We start from the raw sequence: 25,936 nt of genomic DNA, 5'->3' as shown, positions 1-25,936 counted from the left end.
TACCACATACATCAGCAGCTTAATTAGGAGCTTTCAACCCATTATTGAAATAATTATATTACAGTTTACATGCCAAAAAATATATAGTGATAGGTACATCGTTATCGCAGGAGGTTGCAGTATATATCGCAATATAAATTTTAGGCCGTATCGCCCATCCCTAATACACGTACATCTACATTCTAGCCATGTTTTTAATTCATTTATCAAAGCATCAAGGAATAAGGTTGTAATGTTGTAAATACATTTTTTTTTTTTAAACAAAACAAATAATCTAGTCCTACTGTCTTCTTTCCTTCTAGAAATGTGGCATTGTTCTCAGCTGGAAGAGAGTCCAAGGTGCCTCGGGGAAACTTCAAGGTAAGAAGCACAGCAATCATATTGAATGTGTTGCAGTAAAACAAGCATCCAGATAAGTCAACTCCCGTGCTGACCTTCTGGTTCTTGTACTTTTTGTTGTTGTTCTTCTTCTGCAAGCATTTGGCTTCTGCGAGTACAAGGAGCCAGAATCCACACTGCGAGCCCTGCGACTGCTGCACGAGTTGCTTTTAGGCGACAAGAAACTGCTAGTCAAAGTGGACGCAAAGACCGAGGCCCAGCTAGAAGAGTGGAAGGCCAAGAAGAAGGGTACCAATGGCGTAAGTTATAGGGATGTTTCCGATCAGTTTTTTTTTTGCTGCCTATTCCGATACCAATATGGATCACATGTATTTACTATAAATCTTTCAATACATACAATGAGTACTATTGACAGTTTAACCACAACACAATATTTAAACTATTTCCTTATTGTCTTTTATTACATAGTTTGATCAAAACAAAGACAATATTAGTGCACAATAAGTAAATAAAAGCAAAAACTACCATTTAACACTCTTTTAAATCCTTTTGTTTTTCCCTCACAGTCATCCTGTGTCCGGGGAAATGATTCCCTGATTTTGTAAACATCAATAAAAACAAGACTTATTTAAAAAAAAAAAAAAAAAAATATATATATATATATATATATATATATATATATATATATATATATATATATATATATATATATATATATATATATATATATATATATATATATATATATATATATATATATATATATATATATATATATATATAATCTTTGGGTGTCCCACGATTCGATTCAATATCGATTCTTGGGGTCACGATTCGATTCAAAAACGATTTTTTTCCCGATTCAAAACGATTCTCTATTCATTCAATACATAGGATTTCAGCAGGATCTACCCCAGTCTGCTGACATGCAAGCAAAGTAGTAAATTTTTGTAAAAAACTTCTAAAATTGTAAAGGACAATGTTTTATCAACTGATTGCAATAATGTAAATTTGTTTTAACTATTAAATGAACCAAAAATATGACTTATTTTATATTTGTGAAAATATTGGACACAGTGTGTTGTCAAGCTTATGAGATGCGATGCAAGTGTAAGCCAGTGTGACACTAAGGCTGTGCCAGCAATCGGAGTGTTGCTGGTTACTGGGGTTCAATTCCCACCTTCTACCTTCCTAGTCACGTCCATTGTGTCCTTGGGCAAGACACTTCACCCTTTGCCTCTGATGGCTGCTGGTTAGCGCCTTGCATGGCAGCTCCCGCCATCAGTGTGTGAATGTGTGTGTGAATGGGTAAATGTGGAAATACTGTCAAAGCGCTTTGAGTACCTTGAAGGTAGAAAAGCGCTATACAAGTATAACCCATTTATTGTTCTTTTTTTTTTTTTTAATAAATGTTTAATGATAATGTCAATGAGGGATTTTTAATCACTGCTATGTTGAAATTGTAACTAATATTGATACTGTTGATAATATTCATTTTTGTTTCACTACTTTTGGTTTGTTCTGTGTCGTGTTTGTGTCTCCTCTCAATTGCTCTGTTTATTGCAGTTCTGAGTGTTGCTCGGTCGGGTTTGGTTTTGCAATTGGATTGCATTGTTATGGTATTGCTGTGTATTGTTTTGTTGGATTGATTAATTTAAAAAATATATAATTTTTTTAAATTTAAAAAAAAAAATCGATTTAAAAAAAAAAAAAAGAGAATCGATTCTGAATCGCACAACGTGAGAATCGGGGATCAAATTCAAATCGATTTTTTCCCACACCCCTAATATATATATATATCAACCTCATCACTCCAGTATTTATTATATATTGATACTACCCTTAATATCGACACAACCATTTCATGGATCGATCTACACTCCTTTTGTGTGTCATGTCCTGACTGTGACAATGCTGACACAAAAACAGTTATGTTAAACTCTCTCAAACTCTTATTTATCTACTTGTTAATTTTCCGTTGATATCTGCTTAATTTCTGCTTCATCATGCTGCCATCGACACTTCTAATACTTTACTAAGCACTTGGTATTGTTCGTCGCTCGCTTAGCAATTAGCTTAACTATTAGCATATACTTGATCATGATACTTAAAATACTGAGAAATGCAGTTTATTTGCCGCAATGAAGGTGAGTATTATAAACATAAAAAAGAGGCTTCATACTGTATGGAGATGCATACTGTAATTGGCTGCTAGCCGCTTGTCAGCCAGGGAACTAAAAATGAATGCAGTGTTCGGTCAAATTTTGGAAAGTGCATACAAGTACATGCATTTACTTCTGAAGCGTACTTGGCACGATCAATGAGGACAATTGCTGTTGAATAAGAGAAACTATCCAGACGCAAGCGGGGACAAAGACAACACTTGCCACCCATCAAGCATTCTTTCAATGGTGGGAGTGGGACAGTATTGGAGCAGTTGTGAGCCAAAATGCGGAGTATGTCGCTGTGGAAGTTGTCAACCCGGAGGAAAATAAATGACTGCTTGAAGTGATTAAAGAAGGCTTTACCTACATCGTCGGCCAAAACACACATTAACACCTCATTGGAATGCAAAGTATCCAAGGACAATAGACCCAACATCCCTGCCCAACAACAAACAAGCTGTAGAAGTGACTTTCCGTAGAACAGAAAGGCAATCAAACAAAGAACCACTATGGAAACAGGCCTAAAAAATTGAAGTTCACAAGATGTTTAAAGGAGGAGCAGCAATGTAACTCAGCGACGAGATAATAAAAAATTGGAAGGAGCCAGTCTGATATGTCAGCCACATGGTCACACAAAATCCTCACTCCTTGACAATCCCTGTACGACTTGTGTGGAACAGCAGTCAAGAATTTGAGGGATTAAGTATGAACGATGTCCTACTTAAAGGACTCGATATTATTGACCAAATTAGAGGTGTTCTACTTAGGTTTAGGACAGGTGTATATGCATCTTTGGAAGATATCAAGAAGATGCACTGTATAACTCAGTGTGGTTGGAAGATCGTGTGGTGCACCTTCACAAATTCCTCTGGAGAGATAACGAAGATGCTATAAGGCTTTGCGAGACACAACTAAGCTAAACACATGGTCGAAGAACGCAGGGTGCTTGAAGAGGAGCTATGTCGACGATATCGTAATTTCCCATAAATGCTTGTAAACTTAAAAGGATAACACAAGGAGTTGAAGAAATCTTAAAATGGAGGATTTTTCCTGAAGCCTTGGGTTCGATCAGGTCAAACTGGGAGGAAAATCAACACCGAAGCTCCAGGAAACCATCAATTGAACCTTGTTTTTCCCAAACCAAATGAAAGATGACAACAAAGCTATCATGTCGAAGATGACAAATTATACATAATGGCATTGATCAAATTTTGCAAGAAGAAAATGAGAATTGGGAATAACCTACCCACAGAAGAAGTGCGTCACAACACACCAAATCCTCTAATAAGAAGGGAACTCTGAAGCCAAGTTGCTGGACTTCAGGATCCTATTGGCCTTGTCACTCTCACTAAGCAAAGGGGAGCGATCCTTGATTTTAAGAAGTGGGGAAAAGGGAGTCCACTTGTGAGACATGGGACAAAACGATCTCTAACAGCGCCAGAGAAGAAGCTATTTTGCTATTTGAGGACTATGTGCAACTTGCAGAAATTAGGTTTTGCAGGGGCTTCACACCACCAAACTGGCTCGAAGAACCTGTCTGAATCAGACAGCAGCGACAAGACATATGGAGCCGTAATGCACTAAACGAAGGAATTTAAATAAGACTTGTGGAATCTAAGGCTAAGTCTTTGCATCCAGGATCGGGAAATATATGGAAAAGCATAGTGGTGTGAAGATTAAACGCTGGTTCCACCTGGTCAACAGTAAAACCGTCCTTGGAGCCAGGCCAAGGGACAGCTATGGTAACCAGACATTTTTCGCTAAAAGAATTGATGCAATACAAAAATGTGGTCACATGGAAGCTTGGTGGCGGTTACCTGGAGATCTCAACATTGCTGACATCATCACAAGGGAATGCACTACTGAAGAGCTAAATAAGAATTCCACTTGGCAAAATGGGCCAGAGTTCCTGAAAGGGCTGTTAGAAGATTGTCCCAAAAAGATCAACTGCTCAAGTTGTAACACAAGCCAGAGAAAGTGAAAGCGAACTCCAGAGAAAGGCATTTGCAACTACACTCACAGGAACTCCAATCTTACAAACGCGTCAAAGCACAACCTCAACTAAATCAATCATGGAAAAACAACAACTGGCTGGTGAAGCAGTAAAGAACAGGTTGTTTGTCTACAAATATGAAACCACTCGACTCTTGATGTGCGGTAGCAGAACCCAAGCATTTGAGTGTAAGAAAGCAGTCACAATCCTACCATATAAAAGCTGGATCTCGACAATGGTAGCCCGTAAAGCCTACAATATCAACAATGAAGGGATTGCTCGAACTCTCCTCAAAATGAGAACCAAGGTTAAAGAACGATACCAGTGTTTTTCTAAGGTAGTATAGTACCGATTTCAATTCATTAGTATCGCGGTACTTAATTATACCGTACATACATAATACATACAGTTGACTGTAAATACTATGTGTATTGATTATTTGCTAAGCATTAAATGGTCACTGCTAGTAGTGTTTTAATGCTATCCCTCTTTGGTTAACGGTTATCAACCTATTTTGAAAAGCTCCTGTAATAGATTTGGTGTAAAATTAACCCTACAAAATCTACTGGAGTAGTTGATAAAATGATCTTCTCAGCCTTTTTTCAAGTGCATTCGGTCAAAATTCCTAAAAAAACTTGACATACTGTATCGGCCATTGGGGATCTGCATTTTTGATTGGCATTAATAGGTACAATTGAGCAATGGCGCTCACATACTTTTTTCATCAAAACAGCCAATCAGTCGGCACATCCCGAGTAAGTCACTCCGCGGTCAAGTATGTTTTGAGTCTGCAGCCACAAACAAGACTTTTTCCTCTTGCCTGTACCAGGGAGCAAGTGGCGAGTCAAAGGATGAAGACGAGGTTCTAGACGAGGAGACCCTGCATCGGGACCAAGCCTCAATGGGAGCAATAGAGGTCCTCATCAGAGAGTACTCAAGCGAGCTCAGCGCAAGCTCGCTGGACTCCGATGCTCAATCTCGCAAGAAAAGGAGGGACAAGAAAGAGGAGGTATTGACTGCGTTAGCAAGCTAGCATGTTATGATTTTAACTTATTTTTTTTTCTGTTGTCAGGAGGACATCAACGCCATGGAACTGGAGGACGACAAGAGGGACTTGATTTCCAGAGAGATCAGTAAATTCCGCGACACACACAAGGTGATGTATCAAAGCTGCATGTATTATTCTTTAACTCACTGCATCAAGTCAATTGTGTCTGAATAGCTTAAATGTTATGATTACAGTGGCACTTTGGTTTCGTACGCCCTGGTTTTTGCATGATTTGGCTTTTGGCGAAAATGACCCAAAATTATTCAGGATTTTTGTAGGATTGTACAACTGGGTGACCCATTCTATACGCGTTTTTATTGATAACCGCTGCAAAAAAAATCCATACAGCCAAATTAGGTTAGCATTCAGTAATAGCCTGATCCAAGTCAAGCAGAGCTTTAGAGTCCATGTTTCTAGAGTGTCACTGAACGCACCACATTGCTACTCTAACCGAACAATCAAGGGTAAAAAGCCCCTTACTTGCTGTCCTCCATAGTTTTATGAAAATAGTTTGGGAATTGTTCCTATCCAATAAAGAAATGCCCAGAGAAGGCTAAGGTCTTTTAATCATCTATTTGAGATTTCAAATTATATCAGTTTACGGGGAAGCTGCTACAGAAGAAGGAAAAAAGGGCAAGAGAGAGAGGCAAAGCAAAACTTTCATATCTTAATATAGTATCTACCTGAACATGTGAAGACACGAGGAGGTGGTTTTTGGGCAAAGTAGCATGTTTCGGGGGGAGAGAGGATGATCAAAAGAAAGATTTTGATTCGACTGTGATATTGGCAAAACAAGAATGTTTTAGTTAAATCTTAGGAAAGGCAGTAATACAGCATCAATCACAAAATAAACCCAATAGGAGATTAACCTTTCTGACCAAAAGACAAATACAATATAAATTAGTGATCTTCGGCATTACAGTAGTCCTTGCTTCATCCTTTAGGACAGGGGTCGGCAACCCAAAAAATTGGAAGAGCCATATTGGACCAAAATATAAATAAAAATCTGTCTAAAGCAAAAATTAAAGCCTAATATAAGTCTTATAATGAAGGCAGCACATGATGTGTCTATATTACCGTAGCTACATTAGCCTACTATCAAAATAACTGTGTCGCAGGCTAACACAAATCTTCATTGACAGAAATGTTAATATTTATTCTACACATTTTTACTACATTGGAAAACATTAGTAAAATTGAGGCTTCTCAGATGGTGAGATGACTCTTGGAAATTACTGGCTTAGAATGGCCTAAAGCAAATATGTGTGTGTGCAAGTTAAAGGAAACGGCAGGCTGTCTTCTTCTAATGGATTTATTACAATCTTTGCAAGCTGGGTAACGTTTGCTGTGGTTTATAACGGCACACAAGCAATTATCAGAAATGCAGCCAATATTACATACAGATAATATGTCATGAGACATGCAATTATAATTAAATACACAGAGGACATAAGTACAGGAAATTAAATGAGCTCAAATATAGCTACAAACGAGGCATAATGATGCAACATGTACATACAGCTAGCCTAAATAGCCTTTTTAGCATTGATTAGCTTGCAGTCATGCACTGACCAAATGTGCCGATTAGCACTCCCAACAAGTCAATTACATCAACAAAGCTCACCTTTGTGCATTCACGGACAGCATTAAGTTTGGTGGACAAAAAGACACAAAGGAGTGGCTTAAAACATGTCTTACTTTGGTAGTGTCGGAGAAAGATGTACATGTAAAAAAACTACGGTAAGTTCAAGGTCCGCCGAAATTAGTAGGACAAAACAGTGCTCGCCAAATACTCTCATCAGTGAAGCATGTTTAATATAAACATTGGGATTTCTAATAATTAGGAAGGTTTGTGTCATGTTTGTTGACCTACAGAAACCATATTAAAACAAAAAATATATTTTCCCCAATCTTTTTCCATTTCAATACGTTTTTGGGCGGCACTGAAGAACCGCAGGTTGCTCACCCCTGCTCTAGGACGTGTGAGATGTAAGAAGAACAAAGCAGAGCTATCTCCGCAGTGTGTAAATCTATTAGGGCTGGGTACCGAAATTGGTACTTCTATAGGCACCGACCAAAATCTGTCGGTACTACCAAGTATCCATTCATGTAAAATCAAACAGTGCCGTATTTCAATACCTTTTTTTGCGAGTAACGTCACGTCTGTCGTCATGTTTGTTTGCAGACTAAACGTAAACTCAAGTAAACAATCGCTCAAGCAGCACATAGGGCGGTCTCAGTCAAACTCCTAAGTAATGTTGCAATTTTCATCACCAATAAAGCAAGTATGCTTGGTAGAAAACTCTCAAATGAAAAGTAAGGCTCCACTTGTACAAAAAGCGCTAGCCTAATGCTAATTTACATTGGATTTGCCGTAGACAGGCTACTAATAGCATTAGCGACTTCAACATTTCCAAATGTATTAATGAAAACTACAACAGCTTATTACACAGCTGGTGTGTAATAAGTACAATACTTACACTTTGTAGGGCGCAACATAACACATTCAGCTTCCTGGAAAAAGGTACTTCCATGTTAGACAACATACCACAAAGCAGTGTTTTTCAACCACTGTGCCGCGCCGTGAGATACAGTCTGGTGTGCCGTGGGAGATTATCTAATTTCATCTGTTTGGGTTACAAATATATTTTGCAAACCAGTAATTATAGTCTGCAAACTATGTGTTGTTGTTAGTGATGGGTTGATGAGGCGTCATGAAGCGTTTCGACACATTGCAAAACTGTATTGATACTGTGTCACTAAATACTGACATCTGCTGGACATTAAAAATCCCTACAGGCAATATATGGACCGACTCAATTGACACTGATTTTATGACCTAGTATATACAATAATATAAACCAAGTCATTGTATTTCATTTATGATTATATCATATCTTCATTTAAATAATAATATATTTTTATCTTTTTTAGATACAGTCATTAAATAATGTGAATATGTATCATAACATGGAAATCTAAGAGAACGTGTTGTGAATGAGGATGCTTGTGGACTGGGAAATATATATATTTTTTTTACACATTTTTATTTTTTTTTAAAAAACAGTTTTTCCAACGTAATCAATTTTAGACGATTTCTCTTCTTGGTTATTATTTCTCCGGCTGTAGAAAAGACCCGCTCACAGGGCACAGAGGAGGCGTCAGTGCGACACGGTTCGCGTATCGGTCACGTGACCGAAACAGCTCATGATCGGTCACGTGACTTTCTAAAAGCGGTACGCGCACCGACACAGGGTTTTGCTCTATGAGCTCGACGCATGCGCCGATGCATCGGTGTTGCCGGACCCATCACTAGATGTCGGAAACAGCGGGAGGCAGTGTGCAGGTAAAAAGGTATCTAATGCTTAAACCAAAAATAAACAAAAGGTGAGTGCTCCTAAGAAAAGGCATTGAATCTTAGGGAAGGCTATGCAGAACGAAACTAAAACTGAACTGGCTACAAAGTAAACAAAAACAGAATGCTGGACGACAGCAAAGACTTACTGTGGAGCAAAGACGGCGTCCACAAAGTACATCCGAACATGACATGACAATCAACAATGTCCCCACAAAGAAGGATAAAAACAACTGAAATATTCTTGATTGCTGAAACAAAGTAGATGTGGGAAATATCGCTCAAAGGAAGACATGAAACTGCTACAGGAAAATACCAAAAGAAAGAGAAAAAGCCACTAAAATATGATGATTTCTGCTGGTGGTGTGCCTCCGGATTTTTTCAATGCAAAAAATGGGCCAGGGCTCAAAAAATGTTTAAAAACACTGCCATAGAGAGCCTGTACTGCCATCTAATATTGTAATGGAAGTGACATTTTATTGCAAATGAGACTCAAATGTAGTATGAAAAGAAAATATATCAACTGGACAGCACAGTTATCAGAATAGGTTCATTTTTAAATGTTACATAATAAAAAAAAAATACATTTATTACCATACACATCATCATAGCAGTCTGTCGGGCGCGACAATGACTGTTTCATTTCGGTCGGATCATAGTCCTCCACCCAGCCCGGTCTTTTGCCTTCAGCTGCCAGGTTGCAGTTTCGATCTTCAGTTCCCTCAAATTCCGTTTAACGGTGTCCTTGTACCGTAGCCTTGGCCTCCCTCGGTTTCGTTTCCCTTCCTCCAGCTGTGAGTAGAGCAGATGCCGAGGGAGCCGCTTGTGACTCATTCTCTCTACATGCCCGACCCATCTCAGGTTCGTTTGGGTTAAGATGTCATCCATCGATGGCAGTCCAGCACGACTTAGGACCTCTGTGTTCGGGATTTTGTCTCTCCAGGAGATGTCCATGATGGTCCGAAGGTGGCGCATCATGTAGGCGTGAAGTTTTCTGCCTTGCAACCTGTAGAGGGTCCAAGTTTCAGCACCGTACAAAAGTGTAGCTAGCACAGTTGCTATGTACACCTTGCACTTGACGCAAATAGAGACATGCCTGTTGTTCCAGAGTCTTTCCCTTAATTTCCCAAACACAGCACTCGCTCTCCCCATCCTCAGTTTGATCTCATCATCAAGCTTGGCATCTTCTGTCACTGTGCTTCCGAGGTACTTGAATGTCCGGCATTGCAAAAGTGGGTGTCCCATGACACAGACCTCCCCTGGTAGGGAGGATGTGGGCTGGTACAAGCATTTTGTCTTCTTGATGTTTATTTTGAGGCTGAACTGACTAGCTGTTGCTGCAAACTTGTTCACAAGATCTTGTATGTCTTCTACATTGTGCACAACTATAGCACTGTCGTCCGCAAACAGCAATTCTCTCACAACCTTTACTGTTGTCTTGCTCTTTGCTCGAAGGTGAGCAACCTTGAACAGATCTGCATCTGTTCTTGTCCGGATGTAGACCCCCTTTAATGTGTCCTTGAAAGCAACCTCGAGCATGGCTGATAGGTAGAGTGAGAACAGGGTTGGTGCTAGAACACAGCCCTGCTTCACTCCATTGCTGACTGGGAAGTCCTTCGAGACAGATCCACCCAGTGCCACATTTGCTACATTTATTACCATACACCAACAATCGGTACTGTTGAGTACCGGTATTGATTCCCAGGTGCCAAGAATTAGGACAGTATCGGTTCAAATGTGAACGGTACCCATCCCTAAAACCTTTAATTACCAGTTAAGTGTTTTGTGACATTTTATAGGGTGTCTGGAATGAAGGAATTGGATTAAGTTTGTTTCTTATCGGAAAAATAATTTTGTATGTTTAGCTGAAGCGCAAAGAAATAGTGTTAATTGGAAGCATGTGATGATTGGAGGGAGGCTGTATTGTGAACACTCATTATCTAGAACAGGGGTCACCAACCTTTTTGAAACCAAGAGCTACTTCTTGGGTACTGATTAATGCGAAGGGCTACCAGTTTGATACACACTTAAATAAATTGCCAGAAATAGCCAATTTGCTCAATTTACCTTTAACTCTATGTTATTATTAATAATTAATGATATTTATCTTTGCGGAAACACTGATCATCTTAATGATTTCTCACAATAAATATATATAGAAACAGATAAATATCAATATGCAACACTTTATTTTTATATTTTCTCTTAGTGCACATTTTTCAAATTGAACATTTTCAAATGATCACTTCTAAGACAGTCCTGTGAAATCACAATATCCCATTTTAACTAGCTAGCCACTAACATGTTTTAACAAATCATGAATTACTTTGCACCATGTTTGTACAAATAATAACTCATGTAAAATACAAAAGTCAACTCTCAAATTTTTAAATTAATCATGTCACACTTTGAACTGGACACCAAATCTGTTATCTGTTTCTTTGTCAGTTAGTGAAGACCAAGTCTTTAAAATATTTTCTTGGATTTTCAAATTCTATTTGAGTTTTGTTTCTCCTAGAATTAAAAAAATGTCAAGCAAAGCGAGACCCGCTTGCTAGTAAATAAATACAATTAAAAAAATAGAGGCAGCTCACTGGTAAGTGCTGCTATTTGAGCTATTTTTAGAACAGGCCAGCGGGCTATACTCATCTGGTCCTTACAGGCACCGCGTTGGTGACCCCTGATCTAGAATAAGTTAGTTTTTTACTGTAATAATGATTTGGTCAGAAAAGAGTGTTAAGTAAAATCCATAGTTCACCGCAACTGCCCAGTCAGCATTAATAGTGCTGACAAGTTCATTGTAAACATTTCAAAATGTCCTTTTAAGTTCTGTGTCAGCCACTCTTACATGTTCAAAGCAGCCTTACAACTGCTCCTCAAGAGGTTAAATGCAGAGGCGAATTGCACTGTATGTGGAACAAGTCGAGTTCAAAATGAGGCTCAAAGGTTTATCTTTGCACAAGCCTCATTGATCTGACAGAGTGCATGGTCAGTGTTCACTTCCCTCCAAACGTAATCTTATTGATTAAAGCAAACAATCATGGTGGAGGTCATGTAGTGGCTGACGCAAGATGAATATCAGCTTTTTGAGGGGAAAGTGTGGGGGTGTGAACATCTCATTCTATCCATTGTGCAACAGTAGGACCTATGTTGGTATGTTTATGAAAGTCCAATTTAGGGCCCTTAGCTATTTGACGATTTGAATTGTTTTAATCCACTTGTCACTAGTCCAGAGGGGAAAAACAAACCCACTCACCGTTTTTTGTTAGACGTTTTTTTTAGGTCGACAGGCCTGGTAGGGGCAAGAAGGCACAAACACGTACGCACACACGAAGCATAGGCAGTTGTATTGCAATTGCTACGCCACTGTTACATTTCACAAACTTGCTAAATTAAAAAAATGCACATTTCAAATTAGTCCACAACGTCAGAATATCTTTAAAATGATGTCTTCCCACGTGCGGTACACAGAACGGTAATTCTGAACACGCTGCTTAGGTAGTGACAAAAGCTAGTAGTATTAAGGCCATGTCCACACGAACATGGAGAGTTTCAAAAACACATATTTGGGGTTAAAACGATCTCCATCCACACAAGTGTAGTTTCAAAACTGTGTCTGTCTACACAAAAACGCATACACTTGCTGTCATGCACATTTTGTCCAATCAGAAGCCCTGGAAAAAGCAGCAATAGCTGACTTGGTGGCATTACACCTCCTATTATGTTTATTTTGATATACTAGATGTACAATTATCTTTAAAACCAGTCTGCACATACAGAGCCTTGGGAACATTATCTCTTTTTTTTTTCTTTAAAGCGTGCATGCACGCCTGTGCTGCTAAAACCCAACACTCATAGAATTATAACATGTTTAGCAACAGGGTTGCTGCAATGAAGTGTATATTGTCTTTAACATCAGTACACACTATAAGGAAGAGGCTACATCATGTTTTTTTTTAGTTGCTTGGTCGCTTTTTACGCACGTGCACGGTCACACCCGGCTCCATAGGCGCCGATCTACATTTCTGGCAGTGGGTGCTCGGACGGGCGGTAAATCTGACACTACTTTTCTGAGCATGCGCAGTTTTTGCTTGGTGGTGAGAAAGAATTTGCCATCAATCCCACGTGGGTGCTCGGGCCCTGAAGCACCCACGGGATCGGCGCCTATGCCTGGCTCCATCTACAAAAATGGAACCAACACAACTTCATGATCTGTTGTTAAAGAAGGACTAAAACATAAGATAATGCTGCACATTTCTTATAAGACAGAGCAAAAAGTCTTGCTTGTCAAAGTCGTCCCATGGGAGTTCCGACAGCGATTGTATCCAAAACAGCTGAGAGGCCGAACGTCTTCTAATTCCACAGCTCGCAAACATGTCCTATTATTTATTTACATATGAATGCTCATTTTTAGGCATGGTTACATGATGCAGCGTCTCACATTATGCTCTGATATCATAAGACGCTAAAGTGCAACCTCGGCACCGTTTGTGTGTAGTAATCTACTTGGCCCTGAGAATTCAATGACATGATAAAGGAGAACATTCACAGGCATATTTTGAAAAGTTGTTAAACTGCAGTAAAAACACCTTCTGCTTATCCTCAAATCATACTCTCGCTATAGTGCATTTACAGACATGTACAACACAATCAAACCGTTACAGTATTTAAAAAATACTTCTGTTGTGATCTGGCGCTGTAAAAAAAAAAAAAAATACTATGACAAGGCGCTCCCTTGGCAGGGGTTCTGGGTATTTGTTCTGTTGTGTTTATGTTGTGTTACGGTGCGAATGCTCTCCCGAAATGTGTTTGTCATTCTTGTTTGGTGTGGGTTCACAGTGTGGCGCATATTTGTAACAGTGTTAAAGTTGTTTATACGGCCATCCTCAGTGTGACCTGTATGGCTGTTGACCAAGTATGCTTGCATTCACTTGTGTGTGTGTGTCTAAAGCTGTAAATATTATGTGACTGGGCCGGCACGCAAAGGCAGTGCCTTTAAGGTTTATTGGCGCTCTGTACTTCTCCCTACGTCCGTGTACACAGCGGCGTTTTAAAAAGTCATACATTTTACTTTTTGATACCGATCATTTCCGATATTACATTTTAAAGCATTTATCGGCCGATAATATCGGCAGTCCGATATTATGGGACATCTCTATATGTAATCACTTTTTATCCACACAGAAATTGGAAGAAGAGAAAGGAAAGAAAGAGAAGGAGCGGCAGGACCTGGAGGTTGTGCGCAAGGAGAAGGACAAAGAGCGGGAGCGCGAAAGGGAGCGCCGCGACCGCGAGAAAGAGAAGGAGCGGGAGCGGGACAAGGAGCGAGAGCGGGACAGAGAGCGGGACCGAGACAGAGAGCGGGAACGCGAGCGAGAGCGGGAGCGAGACCGCGAGCGCGAACGGGAGAGGACGAAGGAGCGAGAGAGGGATAAGAGTCGAGACATCAGCCAAGGAAGAAGTCACTCGAGGTCAGTGGAAACTCAATGTTGACCTTTGCACTCTGCATGCAAAAACTGCACATCAGATTTGATACAAATACAATGCAAAAGTGACTTTTTAGGAATTCGAGTAGCTTTGTCATACATTTACACATAAGATGGCATGGAATTTAGTACCAAAAAGGAATATTAAAATATAGATATAAAAAATACTCATGTTTTTAAAATAATGAATAATCATGTCATTCATTCTGATTACAATAGGGTTGTCCTGATACCAATATTTTGGTACCGGTACCAAAATGTATTTTGATACTTTTCAAAATAAAAGGGACCACAAAAATGTGATTTTTGGCCTAATTTTAACCAAAAAAATTATAATACATTAAACACATGTTTCTTATTGCACTCAAAGAACAGTTTTAGAAGATTGAAATACAAACTAAAAGGCAAACACATTTGGCTTTTCTTGTTGCACTCAAAGAACAATTTACAATTTTATATATTACATATAGCCTACCATAATCTAGGATTAGGTTAGAATAGAATAGAAAGCTTTACTGACATTGTTCATGATTTATGGTTGCCACTCTTGGTCTGTGCTTTAAGAAAAACACAATCATTCTAAATACTAAAACAATAATATGGGTGAAACTACACAGATAGGACATATAGCAGGTAACACACATTAGGGATAAAACACAAATTGTAGCAATTTTGTTTAAAAAAAATTGTCATTTCTTTTGCATTGGTTTGCGCTACGTGGGCGGTTTTAACTCCGCTTATATTTGGCAGCCATCCAAGCAGCTGTGTGCATGTCTACGTATCTGTGTGCACAACAGAGGAGCTAGTTAACTATATTACCTCAGTGTTTCCCACACATTCATTTATTTGTGGCGGCCCGCCACGAAAGAATTACGTCCGCCACAAATAAAAAAAAATAAAAATATTTATTTATTTTTTGTCCTGTCCAGCTTCTCAGGCAAATCATATAGTTGATGTAGATGCCCATATAGGCTGTTCAGATTTACTTTACAAAAGAGAAGTGTAGGATACTTCTCTTGTTGCCTTATTTGTATTTGACCACTACTGTTTTCTGTTTATTTGTTACTGACTGTGGCAGGACACCTCTGCCTCTGTTTCACTTTATGTTGCTGGTAAATAATATGGTTGTAGTAGTAGGCTAAAGTTAAATTATTTAGTATGCACTAATTAAAGGGGCATAGCTTTAAGAGACATTTTAGCTTTTATATTTTATAAGATATATTTTTTGTAAGAACCACAATTAATAAATATATTTTAGTGAATAACTTATTGTTCAAATCTGTATATAAATGTGTACATAAAGTGTTGTAATTATATTGTAAAATGGATGGATGGATGGACGTTTAAAACAAAACTGTTATTATTAATCAGTAAGTATACATTTTTTGAGCCTTTTTAGAGAAAATCGTATCATTGTAGTAAATTATGCAAATTACTCGATGGTATCATGGTGACCACGCCCCCACCGCCACAGGTATCTTGGCAGTTTATGGGAAACACTGTACCTTTGAACTCATTATGCAAGTCTGGATAATTGTTATTTAAATGTTTATCTAAGTCTGAAGCAAAGGTGGTAATACTTTAATGCCACCTCTGGTGAGGCATGTTAAAAGTGTCACCTTAATCAATAGTTTTGAAGCCCAAATACCTCCATATTGCACTTCACGCATCCTCTTTATTAACAAGCAGAATTGCCTTTATTTGCCCTTTTTGCTCTCCACGCTGTTTCTGCGCGCTAACACACGGCAACATGCGGATGAAAAAAAAAGTACCGCTATTTTTCATAGGCAGTATAGTACGATTTGTTATTATTTAGTACCGGTATACCGTAATGAAAATATTTTTGATTCATTTTTGTCATAATCGTCCAGCCTTAGGTGACATACAGAGTCAGAGAAAAGCACAGCTCCTTAGCATTCAATGCTACACACACACACACACACACACACACACACACACACACACACACACACACACACACACACACACACACACACACACACACACACACACACACACACACACACACACACACACACACACACACGCACGCACGCACGCACGCACACAGACGGAGTAGGGTTCACTGAAACTTTGAAATTGTTTACATTCCAGCATTAAGGCCAATTCACTTCCAATACACTAATCTGACACCTACTTAAATGAATAAAGATGCTAACACAGGACCTTCTTTAACCGTGTGCAGAGAGAGGCCCAGGGAGAACAAAAAGCGAGACCGAGACGAGGATGAGGAGGACATGTACGAGCGTAGGAGAATGGAGAGGAGACTCCGAGACAAGGAGGACGCCTACCAGGAGGTGGTTGTTGCACCTAAAAATCAAGAAATGTCTATGATGAAGTAACTTGCTTTGCTAAAGTGACTTCCTGGTGTGTCCAATTCAAGCGACTGAAAAACTGGGAGATGCGGGAGAGGAAGAAGTCACGCGACTACAGCAGGGACAAGGAGCGGGAAGAGGAGCGCTGTCGTGAAACGGTAAATACAGGGTTTCCGCGGATCATTAAAAAGCATTAAGAGTCATTGAATGGATTTTGCAAACATTATGCCTCAAATTACATTAAAATGGATGTACAGAGGCATTAGAAAGTTCCATACAATTAATTGTAGTCCTGAGCTGATAAATCAAGTCAATTGAACGACAAATGAAAATGAACTTTATAACTTTGCCGACGTCGATGCATTTTTATGTCGGTGTGTGTTTCTTTTCTTTGTCTCTGACTTTCAAAATGGATACAGGAGGCATCTCTCTGTCCATTGCCCTTAGCTCCTGAGCACATTTATTTATATAAAAAGCTGTACTTCAAGATGTTCAATATTCTTTGAAGTGCAATTTTTACAAACGGAGATTGAGAGTTTTTTTTTTTACATATTGTTTACCTATTGATCTTCCAATTACAATGGTGAAAAATACTACATCAATGAAAAATATTTTTATTGCGTTTGAAACGGGTTACTTGCAATATTAGTACCGTATTTTTCGGACTGGAAGTCACAGTTTTTTTCATAGTTTGGCCGGAGTGCGACTTATACTCAGGAGCGACTTATGTGTGAAATTATTAACACATTACCGTAAAATATCAAATAATATTATTTAGCTCATTCACGTAAGAGACTAGACGTATAAGATTTCATGGGATTTAGCGATTAGGAGTGACAGATTGTTTGGTAAACGTATAGCATGTTCTATATGTTATAGTTTGAATGACTCTTACCATAATATGTTACGTTAACATACCAGGCACGTTCTCAGTTGGTTATTTATGCCTCATATAACGTACACTTATTCAGCCTGTTGTTCACTATTCTTTATTTATTTTAAATTGCCTTTCAAATGTCTATTCTTGGTGTTGGCTTTTATCAAATATATTTCCCCCAAAAATGCGACTTATACTCCAGTGCGACTTATATATGTTTTTTTCCTTCATTATTATGCATTTTCGGCCGGAACGACTTATACTCCGAAAAATACGGGATATTACATTATTGATTACATTAGTGGTTAATTTGGCCATAGTTGATGTAAACTTTGTAACTATTGAACATTATCATTGTCAAATGCTTACAGTTTTGACTGTACAGACAATTGTATGCTTTTGACTGCATGTAATTACGATCCATTACATTTGTTTTAAGTTGCATTAAATTAGATGTGTGATACCTGCAGAAACCCTGAAATATAAAGGATTTTTCATCGTATTGTTTGATGTAAAAGAAATCAGTCATTGTTTAACATGCCACAGTGTCATAAATAAACTGGTCTACCTCCCGTTCATGTGTGCTGTAACAACACATACTGTAACTATTCAACTTTTATGCTGCTTGTTCAGTATTGTCATTGATGTGGGGTACGTTATGGTGGTCTACAAGCATTGCATTGTCTTTTTTTCTTCTCAGGTAAAAGAAGCCAAAAGACTAAAAGAATTCCTGGAGGATTATGACGACGAGCGAGACGATCCTAAATACTACAGGTGATCACTTTGTTGCCTTTTTAGGTCTTATAACTTTTCTTCCCTTTGTCAACTTCTGTCTCATTCCCTCCCAACAGGGGCAGCTCTCTGCAGAAGCGACTGAGGGACCGAGAAAAGGAATCAGAAATGGACGACCGAGACCGAAAGAGGGAAAAGGAGGAGCTGGAGGAGATTCGACAGAGGCTTCTGGACGAGGGTCACCCAGACCCTGACGCTGAGCTGCAGAGGGTGAGTCCAGCGGGAGGCCTCTTGTGGCTCGTTTAAATGACAGCCGCACTCAGCTTCTCTCCTTCCTGTGCGGCCTGTAGTTGGAGGAGGAGGCGGAGCGCAGACGAAGGCCTCCTCCAAAGTTGGAGCCTGAGGTGAAGGTCAAGCAGGAGAAGTCCCACCGGGATCGGGACAAAAGAGGACCGGCAAAACCCGTGGAGCCGGCGCCTCGAGAGCGACAGCACCACGAGCGAGAGCACCACGAGCGAGAGCACCACGAGCGAGATCACCACGAGCGAGATCACCACGAGCGAGAGCACCACGAGCGAGATCACCACGAGCGACAGCACCACGAGCGACAGCACCAAGAGCGACAGCACCAAGAGCGACATCACCAAGAGCAACAGCACCACTTGGACGAGGAGGTAGTGGAGCGGAGACAGGAGGAGGAGGTGGTGGTGGTGGAGGAGGAGATGGAGGAGGAACAGCATGTCGCCCACAATGGTGGGGATTCGCCAGAGACTAAGCTGCTCCTCAAACCCCTCATGCGACCAATCAATACCGCTCCCTCTGTGTCCTCTGCCAGCGGGAATGCCACCCCAAACACACCTGGCAACGACTCCCCCCACGGCATCATCATTCCAGGCGAGAACACGCCTGAGGTGCAACCTCTCGAGGAGCACCGGCCCAAGATTGGCCTTAGTCTGAAACTGAGTGGGTACTCGCAGCACAGCAGCCATACGCACAGTAAAACATCTCAACACTGTCCAACTCCTCCTTCTTTGTTTTCAGATTCCACCAACAGCCCTAGCCAGCTCAACGCTGTCAAGCGGAAGAAGCTGGCCGCCGTGGAGAGCGTTTTCAACAAGTTTGACGAGGAGGAGGCGGACGAGCAGCCTCGCAAAAGGAAGCTGGTCCCCCTCGACTACGGCGACGACGAAAAGAGCCTGGGCCTGGACGGGGCGGAGATCTCGGGGGGCAAAGGCGGCGCCAACACCGAGGAGAAGCGCAAGAACATAAGGAGCCTTATCGAGAAGATCCCCACCGCCAGGCCGGAGCTTTTCACCTACCCTCTAGACTGGTCCATGGTGGATTCGGTAAAAAGACACTTGGCAAACATCCGCTTGTAACCAGCAGCTCGTCAATAATCACTGTCTTGTCGTCACTGCAGACTCTGATGGATCGACGCATCAAACCGTGGATCAATAAGAAGATTATTGAATACATCGGGGAAGAGGAAGCCACGCTAGTCGAGTTTGTTTGTTCAAAGGTTAGATTTTCAAGTTCTTTCCAACAAGTCCACTGGGGCTGCACAAAAAAATAACAAAATTACTATGGTATTTTGCCGAGTATAAGTCGCTCCGGATTATAAGTCGCACCAGCCAAAAATGCACAATAAAGAAGGAAAAAAACATATATAAGTCGCACTGGAGTATAAGTCGCATTTTTGGGGGAAATGTATTTGATAAAAGCCAACACCAAGAATAGACATTTGATAGGCAATTTAAAATAAATAAAGAATAGTGAACAACAGGCTGAATAAGTGTACGTTATATGAGGCATAAATAACCAACTGAGAACGTGCCTGGTATGTTAACGTAACATATTATGGTAAGAGTCATTCAAATAACTATAACATATAGAACATGCTATACGTTTACCAAACAATCTGTCACTCCTAATCGCTAAATCCCATGAAATCTTATACGTCTAGTCTCTTACGTGAATGAGCTAAATAATATTATTTGATATTTTACGGTAATGTGTTAATAATTTCACACATAAGTCGCTCCTGAGTATAAGTCGCACTATGAAAAAAACTGCGACTTATAGTCCAAAAAATACGGTACCTTGATTTATACTTACGTGCAATCTCATTTCTACACCACAATGTTTGTATTACTTAACGGGATCTATGATCATTCTAATCCACATTTAACACGCTTACCTTTGATCTACATAGGGATGGGTGATACGGCCTAAAATCTATGTTGTGATATTTATTGCAGCCCTTGCAGTAACGATAGATATCACTATATACTATTTGCCATATAAATGATAGTAGAACCTTTTCAAAACGGTTTACAAAGACTCCTAACTTGCCTGCTGACATTGTCATTTCCCGTTGTTTTATTTTTACCACATTATTATAAATCTACTTGCTAATTTACTGTTCATATCTGGTTAATTTTTACACTAATGTTCAAATGTAAGAAGCATTCATTCTTCTCTACAACAGTTTTGGGTGATACAGCAAAATGTGATTATCAATCTAATACCAAGTAGTTACAGGGGCAGTGTTAGTCATACCAATTTTAATACTTAAAACTTTTTTCAGGATCAAATGATACAATTTTTGATCACAACTGTAGTGAAGTGAATAATTTTTATATAGCGTTTTTCTCTAGTGACTCAAAATAGTTCACATAGTGAAGCCCATTTTCTAAGTTATATTTAAAACTGTGGGTGGCACTGGGAGCAGGTGGGTAAAGTATCTTGCCAAAGGACACAAGGGCTGTGACTTGGATGGCAGAAGCGGGGATCGAACTTGGAACCCTCAAGTTGCTGGCACGGCCGCTCTAGCAACTGAGCCACGTCGTCCTGTAGTCCAACATCATCCTAAGTTAATATTTGGATTATTTCCTTATTTTCTTCTATTATATACAACATTTACAATGAAGTTGATGCTGCTAAATAACAAAACTAAAGCAAAAAGTACTATTAGCTTTTTCCTGAGTGTAACAATAATTAAAAATGACAAATGTTTTTGTGATCGTGAAAAATATTGATCTATTATCATTGTAGTACTATGTCCTCTAGTCCTCCAGTAATAATGGTAATTGTCCAAAAATATTTATTTGGCGCCGTGGGGGCGAGGGTTTGTGACTTAGAAGCTGCACTGTGGAGGAACTTTAGTGGCTAGTGAGGACGCTACAGTGCTTTGAGGGCACCTTTGTTTGCTTGTTGCTGTCAAATTTGGGAGCCAAAGCTAGAATGTGTCATCAACCTGCATTATCAGGATATAACGTTAATATTAAAATCTCCATCGTCGGCCAAATGTATTTAATTAAATGTTTCTATGTCACGCAACCCGAGTTTGAGATAACAAGTATTGGATATGCTTTGGTGTAAATTTTGCTTGAGAGTCACATTTTTAACCCCAAATGAAACCTCTCTAAACCCCGGCGCCTTAAACCCATCCATCCATCCATCCATCCATCCATCCATCCATCTTCTTCCGCTTATCCGAGGTCGGGTCGCGAGGGCAGCAGCCTAAGCAGAGAAGCCCAGACTTCCCTCTCCCCAGGCCAGCCAGGAGACATAGTCTTCCCAACGTGTCCTGGGTCTTCCCCGTGGCCTCCTACCGGTCGGACGTGCCCTAAACACCTCCCTAGGGAGGCGTTTGGATGGCATCCTGACCAACTTATTTGGCTCCTCTCGATATGGAGGAGCAGCGGCTTTACTTTGAGCTCCTCCCGGATGACAGAGCTTCTCACCCTATCTCTAAGGGAGAGCCCCGCCACCCGGCAGAGGGAAGTAATTTTGGCCGCTTGTACCCGTGATCTTGTCCTTTCGGTCATAACCCAAAGCTCATGACCATAGGTGAGGATGGGAACGTAGATCGACTGACAAATTGAGAGCTTTGCCTTCCGGCTCAGCTCCTCCTTCACCACAACGGATCGATACAGCGTCTGCATTACTGAAGACGCCGCACCGATCCGCCTGTCGATCTCACCATCCACTCTTCCCTCACTCGTGAACAAGACTCCGAGGTACTTGAACTCCTCCACATGGGGCAAGATCTCTTCCCCAACCTGGAGATGGCACTCCACTCACAAACTATCAGAATGTATCTTTTCAAAATGTACAATGTTGAAATATGTGCAGTACCTTTTAAGACAAACATCACTGCTATATTCTTATTTAAAATATGGTCGAAAGTAAACTTCATAAACAGTATATAGATTCCCCGGTTACATTAGGTACACATTCACACTAAAATAGGATCAATACAAGTAGAGATGTCCAATAATGGCTTTTTTGCCGATATCCGATATTCCTATATTGTCCAACTCTTAATTACCGATTCCGATATTAACCGATACTGATACATACAGTCGTGGAATTAACACATTATTATGCCTAATTTTGTTGTGATGCATTAAACAATGTAACAAGGTTTTCCAAAATAAATCAACTCAAGTTATGGAAAAAAATGCCAACATGGCACTGCCATATTTATTATTGAAGTCACAAAGTGCATTATTTTTTTTAACATGCCTCAAAACAGCAGTTTGGAATTTGGGACATGCTCTCCCTGAGAGAGCATGAGGAGGTTGAGGTGGGCGGGGTTGGGGGGGGGGGGTAGCGGGGGGTGTATATTGTAGCATCCCGGAAGAGTTAGTGCTGCAAGGGGTTCTGGGTATTTGTTCTGTTGTGTTTATGTTGTGTTACGGTGCGGATGTTCTCCCGAAATGTGTTTGTCATTCTTGTTTGGTGTGGATTCACAGTGTGGCGCATATTTGTAACAGTGTTAAAGTTGTTTATACGGCCACCCTCAGTGTGACCTGTATGGCTGTTGACCAAGTATGGCTTGCATTCACTTGTGTGTGTGAAAAGCCGTAGATATTATGTGACTGGGCCAGTACGCAAAGGCAGTGCCTTTAAGGTTTATTGGCGCTCTGTACTTCTCCCTACGTCCGTGTAAAAAGTCATACATTTTACTTTTTGAAACCGATACCGATAATTTTGAAACCGATATCGGCAGTCTAATATTATCGGACATCTCTAAATACAAGAGCAGCATTAAAAAAAGCGGCATTTGGGGCACTAAGCAGAATTTGTTTTATTTAACTTTTTTTTATGTGGAACAATATTTGCACTTTTTTTTTTTTATCAAACTTAAATTTGACTTGATGCATGTTTATTGTGCTAAACAAATTCATGGGAAATAAATTGTTTAATACATTTTGTTGTGCAAAATAACAAATTTAACATAATAAACTAATTTTTTTAAATTACATACCATTCTTTTTTTTATCAAACAGTTAACATTTATTAACACATAAAGTACTGAAATTTGGTATGGGTACAGTCTCAATTTGAATAACGAAAAAAAGCTTTTGCAGAATTGTGCAGCCCTAAAGATGCTTTACTTTGCCATCTAAGCGTCCTTTGTCCCCAGGTGATGGCGCACAGCACTCCTCAGGGTATTCTTGATGACGTCGCCATGGTAAGTTGGAGTTTTTCTTTCTTTCACTTCTCCCCTTTGCTACAGCGTGACCAAGCCACCTTCTTCCGTGTGTTTAGGTCCTGGACGAGGAGGCGGAAGTCTTCATAGTCAAAATGTGGCGGCTGCTCATATACGAAACCGAGGCCAAGAAGATTGGATTGGCGAAATAAACTCTAAACGTACTCTACGACCCGCTCTCTACGAAAGCTTGCCAACTTTGGGCCTTAGACTCCTTACACTTTTGTCAGCGAGCAGCCGCTGGTGTGGGCTCGGCAACGGAGTGTGATCTGTGAACAGTTATTTGCGACACCATATTGCATGGGGAAACTTACGTTGTATTTTTGTTGAGGTTATGAGAGGAAATTGTATTTTACCATCTGTTCTCCATTCATTCAGCCACGTTGAAGCCCTGCTCAACTGTGTGACCTAATAAATAAGCTTTTTTAAGAAAACGTTTCATTAGTCTTATTTCATTAAAACTTCAAATACGCTTGAGTAAAAGTTTATTGGTTATACGGTGGCCCCTCGTCACATCGCACTTTCAAGTTTCACTCTTGCTTTTTCTAAAGCATATTCTGCGTGTTTATGGTCTGCCGTACGCATTTTCAAGCAAAAAAAATGTCTAAACCAGTGGTTGTCAAACTTTTTTTTTTTTTACCATGTACCACCTCAGAAAACATTTGGCTCTCCAAGTACCACTATAATGAGCAACAATAAAATACAGTAGCGTAGTAGGCCCAAGTATTCATTAAGGCAGAGCTGGGCACATTTTTTTTACATGGGGGGCCACATTGAGAGAGAAAATTGTGTCGGGGGGCCGAGGTGTATGTGTGTAAACACTGTGTGTTTGGGTCCCTTTTTTTCAGGAACACTAATACCAAAAGTCACAATGTCCGATAGAATTCTAAAAACGTTATGACAGACCAACTAAAAAAAAACAATGACATTTTATATACTTCAATAAAATCCCCTGAAGAGCAGGGAAACCTGTGAAACGGGTCAGGAAAAAACACAGAGGCTATTTCATCCCTACAAGCCTGTTTTGCAGGTTTCCCTGCTCTTCAGGGGATTTTATATACTTCAATAAAATCCCCTGAAGAGCAGGGAAAACTTTTTATTAAGGCAGAGCTGGGCAGATTTTTTGACTCGGGGGGGCCACATTGAGAGACAAAAATGTGTATGTGTGTAAACACTATGTTCACATTTAGCTGTAAAAATCTGCTGTACAGTATGTGTGTTTGGGTCCCTTTTTTTCAGGAACACTAATACCAAAAGTCACAATGTCCGATAGAATTCTAAACACGTTATGACAGACCAACTCAAAAAAAACAATAACATTTTATATACTTCAAAAAAATCCCCTGAAGAGCAGGGAAACCTGCGAAACGGGTCAGGAAAAAACACAGAGGCTATTTCATCCCTACAAGCCTGTTTCGCAGGTTTCCCTGCTCTTCAGGGGATTTTATATACTTCAATAAAATCCCCTGAAGAGCAGGGGAAACTTTTTATTAAGGCAGAGCTGGGCAGATTTTTTGACTCTGGGAGGCCACATTGAGAGACAAAAATGTGTATGTGTGTAAACACTATGTTCACATTTAGCTGTAAAAAATCTGCTGTACAGTATGTGTGTTTGGGTCCCGTTTTTTCAGGAGCACTAATACCAAAAGTCACAATGTCCGATAGAATTCTAAAAACGTTATGACAGACCAACTCAAAAAAAACAATGACATTTTATATACTTCAATAAAATCCCCTGAAGAGCAGGGAAACCTGCGAAACGGGTCAGGAAAAAACACAGAGGCTATTTCATCCCTACAAGCCGTCGAATTAAGCCTGTGACGCTTCGGAGGGGCTCGGCGGCAGATCCAGCAATCCAGCCTCTGTGTTTTCTAACGTGTGTGTGTGTGTGTATATATATATATACACATAATCAAAATAAGTACAAAAACAGTACAAAACAGCGCCAGGGGGTTGTAAACTCAATAAAGTAGCTAATATATATATATATATATACATATATATATATATAAACAAAGTGCAAAGCCAATAGGCTCAACCTTAAACCATATTCAGGCCCAGGAACCAATTAACAGTGACGACATGTTAGTGGTGTTTGCAGTCAA

The 25,936-nt window shown here is 40.0% G+C and overlaps 1 protein-coding gene across 2 annotated transcripts in view; it reads left to right on the top strand.

Annotated features, from left to right (window-relative positions):
- rbm25a (RNA binding motif protein 25a) overlaps positions 1–24,247 on the top strand; it is a 35,732-nt gene extending 11,485 nt beyond the window's left edge. For both annotated transcript variants that reach the window (XM_062041233.1, XM_062041234.1), the window contains 14 exons: positions 303–360; positions 478–638; positions 5,327–5,506; positions 5,570–5,653; positions 14,085–14,371; positions 16,593–16,704; positions 16,791–16,880; positions 18,300–18,373; positions 18,451–18,601; positions 18,682–19,294; positions 19,373–19,677; positions 19,752–19,850; positions 23,766–23,813; positions 23,891–24,247. In XM_062041233.1, the coding sequence (XP_061897217.1) occupies positions 303–360; positions 478–638; positions 5,327–5,506; positions 5,570–5,653; positions 14,085–14,371; positions 16,593–16,704; positions 16,791–16,880; positions 18,300–18,373; positions 18,451–18,601; positions 18,682–19,294; positions 19,373–19,677; positions 19,752–19,850; positions 23,766–23,813; positions 23,891–23,983 (2,355 nt within the window). In that variant the 3' untranslated portion in view covers positions 23,984–24,247. The remainder of the gene's footprint in view (positions 1–302; positions 361–477; positions 639–5,326; positions 5,507–5,569; positions 5,654–14,084; positions 14,372–16,592; positions 16,705–16,790; positions 16,881–18,299; positions 18,374–18,450; positions 18,602–18,681; positions 19,295–19,372; positions 19,678–19,751; positions 19,851–23,765; positions 23,814–23,890) is intronic.
- The last annotated feature ends 1,689 nt before the right edge of the window (positions 24,248–25,936 follow it).

This window comes from Entelurus aequoreus, linkage group LG03 (genome assembly GCF_033978785.1).
Source record: "Entelurus aequoreus isolate RoL-2023_Sb linkage group LG03, RoL_Eaeq_v1.1, whole genome shotgun sequence".
NCBI lineage: Eukaryota > Metazoa > Chordata > Actinopteri > Syngnathiformes > Syngnathidae > Entelurus > Entelurus aequoreus.
Note: the sequence above shows the minus strand (reverse complement) of the source record. Positions and strands in the feature narration are given on the sequence as shown.